General features: G+C 41.7%; 1 protein-coding gene across 1 annotated transcript in view; it reads right to left on the reverse strand.

The window, feature by feature from the left end:
• Positions 1-747: 747 nt before the first annotated feature.
• sirt7 (sirtuin 7) overlaps positions 748-12,756 on the reverse strand; it is a 34,551-nt gene continuing 22,542 nt past the window's right edge. The window contains exons 8-10 of the mRNA XM_063074512.1: positions 9,508-9,588; positions 7,469-7,575; positions 748-3,856 (exon numbers count right to left, since the gene is read on the reverse strand). Coding sequence (XP_062930582.1) covers positions 3,688-3,856; positions 7,469-7,575; positions 9,508-9,588 — 357 coding nt within the window. The 3' untranslated portion in view covers positions 748-3,687. The remainder of the gene's footprint in view (positions 3,857-7,468; positions 7,576-9,507; positions 9,589-12,756) is intronic.

Consider the following 12,756-nt stretch of genomic DNA (forward strand, 5'->3'; position numbering starts at 1 on the left):
GCCGTGGATAGACATATCAGAATGGGAATGGGACATGGAATTAAAACTGCGAAGCCTCTTCTGGTGATGCCTTAGATTTCCTCATGTTTGCCTTCCCATCTACTTCATCTTGTAGCACTCCTTTTTCCTTCTATTTATCAAGGCCAATTAACCCTCCCCCCCGCCCCCACTCAGCATGTCTTTGCCAGGTAAGAATGATGGGAAAACCCAATGGGAAAGTTCCAGTGCAGCCGGTAGCCAAGGTCAGATTTAAATCAAAGTCAGAGCCATGAAGTAGCAGCACTAACCACTGCAGCATGGTGGTCATTGTTCCTTTTCGGGCAGCTTTTATTTGCCACTTCCATAGCATTTGACTTTTTTTTTTACGAAGCCAAGTTGCTCAACCCAGCATGGATGGAAAGTGTGCAAGGAGCCGGGCAGATTCGAACTTGGGATCATTCTGCACCACGGTCATCCCAGCTAATTTTGAACAAAACAATAAGAGAAAGCGAATCATCCAAGTGGACATCCGGTCTCATCTAGGGATCTGTGGCTGCAATCATGTTTGTAATTACAGGGTCATCTGAAGCTAATTAATTAGGAGAGGAATCAAACACTCCCAGTAGGGATCCTGCCAGCCTTCAATGGCGAACTAGGCGACAACTTGTTACATGGAATGTGCTATCAGCTTAAGTAGTTAAACAAAAACTTATGCAGATTACACTAGCTGAAAACAGAAATAATTTACACTGGACAAAAAAATGCAAGCTCTCTATTTAGTTTATTTAAAAATGATACTTACAGTTGCAATATGATTAACAACTTGTATTAAATAAAGTGCAACCACAATTGGGCTACCAGCAAGTCACTAATTGTATGTTCATTTCCCAGCACTTTCAGTTTTCGTGCTTCTGGAGAATGAAATCCCATCATACACATTATGTTAGGGATTCTGTAGGCACACATTTGAAAATATTACATTTGAAAATATTTACCCTTTTCACTTGACAAATATGAAAGACAAACCCATTACCAATGATACAGCAGTAGAGCAATTCAGTTGTCAAATGTATAACTTAACTTGAACCTTACTTTTGTTTTTGCATATTTGAAAGCATATATTGATAATGCTGGGAAGCCGAACATTTTTAAACCAAACCCAGAAACACATTTAAGACAGAGGCCAGGGTTCTATCAAACTCTTTATCAGCCTATAACTCATCCTGGCAACCTTGCCAAAAGCTCTTTCGCATCATTTTTTAACCTATAACGTTAATTCACCTATAAAGTTATCAGATGCATGAAGACACTGAGGTTTTGCCGGAATTGGTTAACCCACCAGGAAGTGTTTAAAAATGACCCAGAGAATCAGATAAAAACAGCAGCAACTTTTAATACTATACACATTTTCCCAGTTGATTACTGGCAGGATATTTCCAGTCAATGCAGTGCCTACAGTCAACATATTATATTTATCTGTTCATTTATTTCCAGGACATTGATATCTAATCCACTCACTGTTGAGATTTAAGCATTTAATGTTTCTATTTCAGAAGATGAGCATTTTCAGCATTTTGCTTTTTATTTACCATTTAATCTATTAAATCACTTTAGATATATTGACTCTCAATTTGTTCCTAAACTGCCAGGACAGCAACACTCAATCCATTTAACAGCTCAAAAAAAATACCCGTTTTACACATATAGTTTAGGTGTAAAATATGATTTAAATTGTATTAAAAAATAAGCCACAACATTCCATGTTGTCTCATGGCTAAGAAATTGATCCCAAAACAGCAATTTTTCCATTGCAATTTGGAACAAGAAAAAGGACAATCGAGAGCTGAGCAACAAAGATTCTTTGATAAAAAAGCATACTGTAAAGAGAAAGTATGATTAAGGAGAATTATTTTGCTCCAGACAATCATACTGTTGGACCCGAGGATTTGGCTAATCATACAGAAGCATTCAACACAACTGAAGAATTAGGGATCTCAAACAAAAACTTCATCCAAAAGTTCCCATGTTCCAGTATTCATACTTATTAACAGAACATTTTTACAAGGATACCCCTGTCTCCCATTGCAAATTATCTTTATTATTGTATTACTTTAAAGTTTGCGTTCATTAGCAAGTGCCTTGCTTAACCTGATGAAATACATACAACAATCCCTATTACATAGCTACAGATAATAATGATTTAGTATCAAGTTATCTGCTGAAAAAAATCAAGGATTGCATTAGGCGAGGCTGGTAAGTCGCTGTTAATCGATCAATCCATCAACAGCTTAGCTTGAAACGTCACAGTAAACCATAAAGAAGCATACCAGAGATCTCTAACAATGAGAAATATTAGTAAGACTAGAAAAGCGAGCAATCATTAGAAAAATCCCTGTGTAAAAGTGGTGACCGAAAATTCACAAAGTAGTCCAAATGTGTAATAAAAGTAAACAAAGACATACAAATGGCATTGTAAATTGAAATATATTTTAGTGCAAATATACTCAAGATTTATCTTATTTATTCTCTAAACTTTAAAACTAATCTTTCAGAGCACCGTAATAGCTATAAACAGGTTTTCTGCTTCACCTGCTCTGATGCCATGACCGATGGAAAGTGGTTGAAAGTTTGTGTTCTGCAGATAAAACTGTAATTGTACAAGTAATGCCTTCTGACACAAGTTATTATACTTAAAAAAGCTACTTTGGCACTCAGCTATAATTTCAGTGCTTTTAGTTTAAGTTGGTTGGACCAAGTTGTTAGTTTCCAATAAAAGAACAGGCTGATATATCAGGAAGTCACTAATTGAGTTTGGTGAGAGTCATTATTACACTACTTTGTATGTTTTAAAAAAACAATTTACCATTATAGATCTAGATTTTCTGCTCATTCTGGTCCTTGAGCACAATAAATAAACTGACTGCATTGAAAATTTTTAGAACATCACTGGGTTCTTTCTCAGTTCTTATACATTTTGTAACAAATAATGATGGACAATAATTGGAGATATTTTTATTTTTAAAGTGGGTGCAGAACTGATAGAAAGTGCACCTTCTTCATCTAGACCTTGTGTTGTTACTGCAGGAAAAAAAGAGTGGATGTATGCTACATACCTAGAGTACATGGCTTGAAAATAATTGTGCAAAGTTCTCTCTGATAGTCAGTGGAAGATTAATTGTTCCAAGCCATTGTGTTGATGCATTTAAAAAAACATTGCTTTTAGATCAGGGTGCACAGGAAGAAGCATTCTCATCGATAGTAAGGGGACAATAATCAAAAATGGTGTATTTTCAATACTTTGTCTAAAGTTAAAAGTGATGCACAATCCTGTAATACTTCCCTATGCAAGTTACGAAAGATATTTCTTGGGAACGTTTTATTCCACATCACACTGAAAGGTCAGTAACTAAATATCACGATGTTAAAATTGTATCCCACTGGTTTGAAATTTAATGGTCCAACTGCATTGGTAACAGCCTGATCATCTGTTAACAGACTGGTACCCATGTCAAGAGGTAGGGGTGGTATTCTGAACCAATGGGACATGTGAGAATGATGTTCTGGTCAGCAGAGCCTCCTGACCCTGCAGTACTGGCATCAGGATTTGCAGAAATCTGCTGTTGATTCTGCTCCTTCCCAAAGATGTTCATATGGGGAAGGAGGGGAAAAAGATTCAAGATGTAAACATTGAGCATCATGATTCCCTGATTAGACTCTCTTCCTTCTTCTGCCTTTTGCACAACCTTTGCCATACCAACCACCTGAGACAGTGGAGCCCACACTTCCTGGGCTGTCCTTGGTTAGTAGTTTACGACTATGACTGTTTTCTTCTCCTGGCCTCAGTTGAGTAGCTAGACTGAAAATAGGATCTTTCGACCTTGAGGAGAAACAGAGATCAAGAGTGAAAGTCATTTACAGATATTAATAGGCAACCATCTCAGTTTTAATCATTCTAAGTATCATGCACAAAAAATCAAAGCAATCCATCAGTTCCACAGCTAGTAAGTGAATTAGAATGGTCCAAGTGAGCTCCCCCTTTGCAGCGTTAGCCAGCCTCAATGATGCCACTACATTTGCTCCCAATCTCAGGGTATAGAAGGAAGAGCAGGCCCAGATTTCTGCTGCTGAGTGTGTTCTAAAGTTGCCTACTGAAGGCGTGCATGTCTAGTGACAATAATAGTTGTAAAATGTCCTCTCCATCCCAGGGTTAACAGTCACTCTCAAAAGAGTGGCCATTAGAACAAGAAACCAGAGGTGGATCTCCTGCCTTTGGATTCAGATGCCTCACTTCCCCAACTTGTGAGGGGTGGGGGAGTGATGAAAGGAAGGCTTCAATAGCAATACAGGCAAAGAAGCTGATAAAAGATTTATAATGCCACTATTAAAAATAGCAAATCCTTTAATCATTTAGTTGCCCTACAATGGCCCTCAAATTCTTATTTTAAATCAATATGAAACACTTCAGTTTGAGCAAATAATGATCACAAATCCAAAGGTGATATGATCAATAGCTCAAAGGGGGGGGGGTGGAGAGAAAGGCACTTCCATAGTTAGAACCTTGATAGCAGAAGCAGCCACTGCTGTTACTGGGATAAAAGAGGATGGTACACAAGAAATCAGGTTTGGTGGAAGACTGAAAGAGGTAACAAGTCAGGAGAGGCAATGCAATAAATGGATTTAAACACAGAGATATTGTTTTAAATTGAGTCATACCACCCTTGGAAGCCAGTGTGATTAACAAACTGAGGCGATGAGTTAACAGGATTTGGAGTTTAACAGGATATAGACAGAGTTTCAACAATAAAATTTGTGGCTGCAGTGCGACAGGATGTCAAGTGACCGCAGAAATATTTGTACTGTGTCAACTGCATATTCAAATACAGACTTTCGTCACAGGTGAGCTGTGGGAAGATGCATGTTGGGCAATAATGGTAGAAGTGAGCTATCCTTGTGATGGAGAGAATCAAAAGTTCAAAGCTTAACTAAGGGTTATACATTTTGATTGCGGCCAAAGTCCACAAGTAGAATGTGCTGATTAAGGCAACACATCCCAGAAGTATCATATAAATGCAGAAGAGAAGCATCCTCATGCATCTGAGGAGGTAATTGGCATTGATAATGTTGTTTGTAACTGGATATTTGACAGTGCAACAAATTGAGGACAGTCTCATTGAGCTGCATAACAAAGGAAAGGATTGTGGTTGGTTATATCAAAGTCTGTATATTCTCGTGACTGTTTAGTTCAAGTATTACAAAAAAGGTAGTTCAGGATTTTAGAGGTAAAACATCAAAGAAAAGAAGATTTGGTGAAGAGGAACTAATATTTAAAGACAAAATTCTTGAGGGTAGTTTGAACACAAAAGAGACGGGAAACAATCCTTCCAGTTGAGGCACACCTGATCTACTGCATTCTGAGCTCGCAATAGGGCCTCCTGTACAATGGCAAAATCATGTAGGAGCTTCTTGTGAAGAATCTGCATTTTGACTGCATTTGGAGAGTCCGGTAGCATGTCATTTTCACTCTACTTCCCACTCCCACACCAACCGGCCCATCCTCAGCCTTTCCACTGTTACAAAGAAGCCAAACACAGATTGGAAGAATAACATCTTACATCTACCCACACTTGCAACCCAACGCTACCAGTATTCAATTTTTCAGTTTCAGATAACGCACATCTCCATGCTCTTCTCTCTCACACCCTCATCTGTCCACCTACTCTTCTTCCATTCATTCTTCTCTTTCCCTCCACCATTTTTATTTCATCTACCGATCAAGCACCGTCCCCCATCATCCAGGACCACCCCTCCCTCCTTTCCTGCCTCCCCCTGCAGCTCCATTTGCCTGCCAACCCCTCCACACAATGCTCCATCCCTCTGCCTCAACCAAACCCCCCCCCCCATACTAGTATGTGCTGGCAGTCTATTCCATTCCTTCACAGCTCTGATGCAGAGTCTCAACCCAAAATGCCAACTTACACAATTTGCCCTCACAGATGCTGCTTGATCTACTAAATTCTTCCAGTATTCAGTTTTTTGTACCTGAGGGTGGCGTTTGATTTCAGGAATCCATTTAAATCATTTTTTAAAGACAGCACAACAGTAATGAGAGAGGAAACTCCATACTCTATCTAAACTTGTTGTTGCATGAATGAAGTCACTGGAGAAAAGTGCTGGTAGATACAAAGCAGCTTCTTTATTCCACAAAACAAGGTACAGCAGCCATCATACGGAGACGTTTTCGGTCAAAAGGTCTGGCATCTCCAACATGCGGCTCGATATTTTATGTGATAAACACCAAAGGACAACTCCATATTTACAATGTATGGACAATACTTTTTTTTTAAACTGCACACAACCTTCACACCTCCACATCTGCATCCACACCACAGACGTCCAAATGAACTTTAATCAACATTGTCTGGTGTAAGATTCATGGCTTTTAGGAACCCATTGCTCTGAGCTGCACTCCAAATTAAATCCACAAAACATTTTCAGATATGAAGACTGGTACTCAAAGTCAATTGCTAAATGTATATGTCCTAAACCCAAAAATCGCTCTAACATGGCTATAGCTAGCATAGAAGCCAGGAATTTGGTGGGGATATTGAAGGTTGGCAAGTTCATTATAAACAAGACCGCAAGGTACAAGGTCAGAAAGAAAAGAAGCGAGGGAATGTAGAATGCTGACTAACATGACGTTTCACTTGATGAACAAAGGGGAAAACTTGGTAGAGGTAACTGACAAGAAATCTACAGTACTGTGCAAAAATCTTAGGCACATACATATAGCTAGAGTGCCTAAGACTTTTGCATAGTATTGTAGTCATTTTATGTATTGCACTGTACAAATGTCATGACAGTGAGAGGTGAGTGATGATAAACCTGATTCTGATATGGGTCTTTATTGTGGACTGAGAGTGGGAAGGGGGCAGGGGGAGGGGAATCATAGTTGGGAAAAGGGGAAGGGAGAGAGGAGGGAGCAGCGAGCACCAGAGAAACATTCTGTAATGATGAATAAACCAATTGTTTGGAATCAAATTACCTTGCCTGGTGTCTCAGGGCTGGGTGTGTCTGCCCCTATACCACCACTCACTCTGGACATTCCTTCTCTGCCACCTGTCCCACATCCCTCCTGCGGCACTCCACCCTCGCCATTCCCCACATCTTCTGCTCCTGCCAGATTTACAAATTTGTCTCCACTCCACATTGACAAACACAGTACTGTGCAAAAGTCTCAGGGACCATAGCTATATATATATATATTTATATATGGGACTTTTCAACAGTACTGTATGAAATGGTGGAATAAGTGGTGGAATGTAAGGAATAAAAGGAAGTGGTCTGAGATCTTTTGATCTAAGAATGAGTCAATGGGCATACAGGATATGAAAGGGTGTATTCAAGTTAAACGTCGTAAAAATAGTCTGGAAAAAATGAAGGTGCAAGAGACGGTTCAAGTGCAGGAAGAAATAGTGAAAGTGAAACATACCTATCATAGGGTGGAATTTCAAGACAGAGTTCTTCCAACAGCAGCTGCATAACATCATCACATTTTGCATGAATCTTGAGTGTAGCTACATCATCTTTTGGTGTCCACTGTAAAAAAAAAATGAGAGAGAAGCACCAAATTACAGCTTGCAAAGTGTTTTTAAAATATAAAGCAACAAGGTACTTCACAGTTGTGTCTTAGACCTAAATAAGAAGGAGTCTGTCAGGGGTAAATTAAGTTACCATTAAACTGGGGATAAATGAACCAAGACAACAATCCACTCTACTATTTTTTGTGTGTGTTAAACTGCATTAAAACAAATGTAAAGCTTTTGAAATTAAGTCCACTGTTGGTAATAGAATTCTGAAGATAAAGTCATTCAGAGAATATTGAACATCAAGGAAGTCAGAGAATTTAGGGATGCAGGGGTGTAAACTAGAGGATCAGCCATGGCCCAGCAGTCAGACTTGAACAGCTGTATTGCCTACTTTTTCTCAGGCTATTTTCTAAAGTGATGTGTTGAGGTAATGAGAATAAGCACATTGTTAAGAGGAGATATAAGGTTTTGAGGTCTAAATAAGGGATGTTGATGCAAGATCAGGCTCAGGGTGGGGGATGGTTTGATGTTCTTGTTGCCATTTGCATGATTTGTTTTTTTTGTGTGTGGTGGGGAGGGTTGATGTTCTTGTTGCTGTTTATGTGATTTGTTTTTTTTTGTGTGTGGTGGGGGGGTTGATGTTCTTGTTGCTGTTTATGTGATTTGTTTTTTTTGTGTGTGGTGGGGGGGTTGATGTTCTTGTTGCTGTTTATGTGATTTGTTTTTTTTGTGTGTGGTGGGGGGGTTGATGTTCTTGTTGCTGTTTATGTGATTTGTTTTTTTTTGTGCACAGGGCACAATGTTTTTCTTTGAAGGGTTTCCATACATTAGTGTTTTCTTTGTTTTGTGTCTGTCTGGAGAAGACGAATCTCAGAGTCATATACTGCATACATACTTTGATAATAAATGTACCTGGAACCTCGAACATTGAGAGAGCTGATGACAGGGTCACATGTTATAATGGTACTGCATTGGTAAGAGGGAAAGTGGCATTAAACTCATTTCAGAGTCCAGCACATCACCACTTCATACATCATTTGATTCAACCTGACTGAGCTCTCAGAACGTTAGAGATGGAATTAGGACATAACTCTACGTTTATGGTCGGGCTTGCCCAACATTGCTTCAAGTCCTGCTAATGTTGAAAAGTGATTCTTTGACAATGCAATGCACGGCATGCATGTCCAAAGGCAAAGCAGCAGGTGAAGCACAGCAAAGATAAAACACTGAAGCATGTTTTTAACTGCAGTGAAATTAACACTGCAGTGTTCACCAATATGAAAGTGGCAATCAGTATTCAAATACAGTTGCCAAAATTAAGTGATGACTTTTAAAAATTGCCTTGGAATTAAATGTAAATGTATACCATGTTCAATAATAAGAGGGTGGTCACTATCAAAGGTTGCTTCTTTCCCACCAGCAAATAAATGTTCACTTCCAGTTACCTGGTGACCAAAAAAAAACAGAATCCATTTCAAGGATTCCCCCAGATTGGCTTCAATATTTATCACACGTATACCATTCCCAAGGCATATTACACTTTTAGCCATTTTGGACACACAATCAATCCCACACAAAAAAAAACATAGTCCACGACAATACTGTTGGAAAACTGATGTTATGTGATGGTCAACTTTAATCAAAAGCAATTTAAAGAGATAAAGTAAATGACAGTATGGCACTATAATTGTTATATTTAGCTAGGCAGTGTAGAATTCTGGATTATGACAGTAAGACTATGTGCTCAAACTATAAAACTAAAATTTAAACTTACACCTGTTAATGGAATACAAACACTGGAATACAAACACTAGTTATCAGTAAAATGTTACAAACCACACCTCTAAAGAAGAAATCAGATATCTTTAGCCAGTTTAGCTTGTGCAGCTTTATGACTCAAAGTAACCTGACATCTACTTTACACAAGAAGTTTAGTTCTTACCTGCAGGTTTACTATATAAAGTTTCGGTCTTTTGTGAGGGACTCGGCTCATACACCAAAGACATGAATACTTTTTAAGAACCTGAAACAAAGAAATGTTAGTATGAACTAAAGTAGCTTGATGTACTTGGCTCATTTTAAATTTTAATTGTTTGCAGAATGAAAGTTCAATCTGTAACTGAAGGAAAAACATTACGATCATTTGGGCCAAAACACTCAATACACATCCAAAAATTCATTCTCCACAAACTTGAATTGCGAGACAAAAAACAAACCCAACAAGTATTTGTGACCAATACCTAAAAGTTTTCTTAATTAAAGGCAACTCTCAATAGCTCAAGCAACACACATCAAAGTTGCTGGTGAACACAGCAGGCCAGGCAGCATCTCTAGGAAGAGGTGCAGTCGACATTTCAGGCCGAGACCCTTCGTCAGGACTAACTGAAGCAAGAGTGAGCAAGGGATTTGAAAGTTGGAGGGGGAGGGGGAGATCCAAAATGATAGGAGAAGACAGGAGGGGGAGGGATAGAGCCAAGAGCTGGACAGGTGATAAGCAAAAGGGATAGGAGAGGATCATGGGACAGGAGGTCCGGGAAGAAAGACAAAGGGGGGGGGACCCAGAGGATGGGCAAGAGGTATATTCAGAGGGACAGAAGGAGAAAAAGGAGAGTGAGAGAAAGAATGTGTGCATAAAAATAAGTAACAGATGGGGTACGAGGGGGAGGTGGGGCCTAGCGGAAGTTAGAGAAGTCGATGTTCATGCCATCAGGTTGGAGGCTACCCAGACGGAATATAAGGTGTTGTTCCTCCAACCTGAGCGTGGCTTCATCTTTACAGTAGAGGAGGCCGTGGATAGACATGTCAGAATGGGAATGGGATGTGGAATTAAAATGTGTGGCCACCGGGAGATCCTGCTTTCTCTGGCGGACAGAGCGTAGATGTTCAGCAAAGCGGTCTCCCAGTCTGCGTCGGATATAAAAGGCCACATCAGGAGCACCGGACGCAGTATATCACCCCAGTCGACTCACAGTTGAAGTGTTGCCTCACCTGGAAGGACTGTTTGGGGCCCTGAATGGTGGTAAGGGAGGAAGTGTAAGGGCATGTGTAGCACTTGTTCCGCTTACACGGATAAGTGCCAGGAGGGAGATCAGTGGGGAGGGATGGGGGGGACGAATGGACAAGGGAGTTGTGTAGGGAGCGATCCCTGCGGAATGCAGAGAGGGGGGGGAAGGAAAGATGTGCTTAGTGGTGGGATCCCGTTGGAGGTGGCGGAAGTTACGGAGAATAATATGTTGGACCCGGAGGCTGGTGGGGTGGTAGGTGAGGACCAGGGGAACCCTATTCCTAGTGGGGTGGCGGAAGGATGGAGTGAGAGCAGATGTACGTGAAATGGGGGAGATGCGTTTAAGAGCAGAGTTGATAGTGGAGGAAGGGAAGCCCCTTTCTTTAAAAAAGGAAGACATCTCCCTCGTCCTAGAATGAAAAGCCTCATCCTGAGAGCAGATGTGGCGGAGACGGAGGAATTGCGAGAAGGGGATGGCGTTTTTGCAAGAGACAGGGTGAGAAGAGGAATAGTCCAGATAGCTGTGAGAGTCAGTAGGCTTATAGTAGACATCAGTGGATAAGCTGTCTCCAGAGACAGACACAGAAAGATCTAGAAAGGGGAGGGAGGTGTCGGAAATGGACCAGGTAAACTTGAGGGCAGGGCGAAAGTTGGAGGCAAAGTTATTAAAGTCAACGAGTTCTGCATGCGTGCAGGAAGCAGCGCCAATGCAGTCGTTGATGTAGCGAAGGAAAAGTGGGGGACAGATACCAGAATAGGCACGGAACATAGATTGTTCCACAAACCCAACAAAAAGGCAGGCATAGCTAGGACCCATACGGGTGCCCATAGCTACACCTTTAGTTTGGAGGAAGTGGGGTCCCTCCCCTTTCTAGATCTTTCTGTCTCTGTCTCTGAAGACAGCTTATCCACTGATGTCCACTATAAGCCTACTGACTCTCACAGCTATCTGGACTATTCCTCTTCTCACCCTGGCTCTTGCAAAAACACCATCACCTTCTCGCAATTCCTCCGTCTCCGCCGCATCTGCTCTCAGGATGAGGCTTTTCATTCTAGGACGAGGGAGATGTCTTCCCTTTTTAAAGAAAGGGGCTTCCCTTCCTCCACTATCAACTCTGCTCTTAAACGCATCTCCCCCATTTCACGTACATCTGCTCTCACTCCATCCTCCCGCCACTCCACTAGGAATAGGGTTCCCCTGGTCCTCACCTACCACCCCACCAGCCTCCGGGTCCAACATATTATTCTCCGTAACTTCCGCCACCTCCAACGGGATCCCACCACTAAGCACATCTTTCCTTCCCCCCCTCTCTCTGCATTCCGCAGGGATCGCTCCCTACACAACTCCCTTGTCCATTCGTCCCCCCCATCCCTCCCCACTGATCTCCCTCCTGGCACTTATCCGTGTAAGCGGAACAAGTGCTACACATGCCCTTACACTTCCTCCCTTACCACCATTCAGGGCCCCAAACAGTCCTTCCAGGTGAGGCAACACTTCAACTGTGAGTCGACTGGGGTGATATACTGCGTCCGGTGCTCCCGATGTGGCCTTTTATATCTGACGCAGACTGGGAGACCGCTTTGCTGAACATCTACGCTCTGTCCGCCAGAGAAAGCAGGATCTCCCGGTGGCCACACATTTTAATTCCACATCCCATTCCCATTCTGACATGTCTATCCACAGCCTCCTCTACTGTAAAGATGAAGCCACACTCAGGTTGGAGGAACAACACCTTATATTCCGTCTGGGTAGCCTCCAACCTGATGGCATGAACATCGACTTCTCTAACTTCCGCTAGGCCCCACCTCCCGCTCGTACCCCATCTGTTACTTATTTTTATGCACACATTCTTTCTCTCACTCTCCTTTTTCTCCCTCTGTCCCTCTGAATATACCTCTTGCCCATCCTCTAGGCCCCCCCCTTTGTCTTTCTTCCCGGACCTCCTGTCCCATGATCCTCTTCTATCCCTTTTGCCTATCACCTGTCCAGCTCTTGGCTCTATCCCTCCCCCTCCTGTCTTCTCCCATCATTTTGGATCTCCCCCTCCCCCTCCAACTTTCAAATCCCTTACTCACTCTTGCTTCAGTTAGTCCTGACGAAGGGTCTCGGACTGAAACGTCGACTGCACCCCTTCCTAGAGATGCTGCCTGGCCTGCTGCGTTCACCAGCAACTTTGATGTGTGTTG

The sequence above is a fragment of the Mobula hypostoma genome, chromosome 22 (genome assembly GCF_963921235.1).
Source record: "Mobula hypostoma chromosome 22, sMobHyp1.1, whole genome shotgun sequence".
Taxonomy (NCBI): domain Eukaryota; kingdom Metazoa; phylum Chordata; class Chondrichthyes; order Myliobatiformes; family Myliobatidae; genus Mobula; species Mobula hypostoma.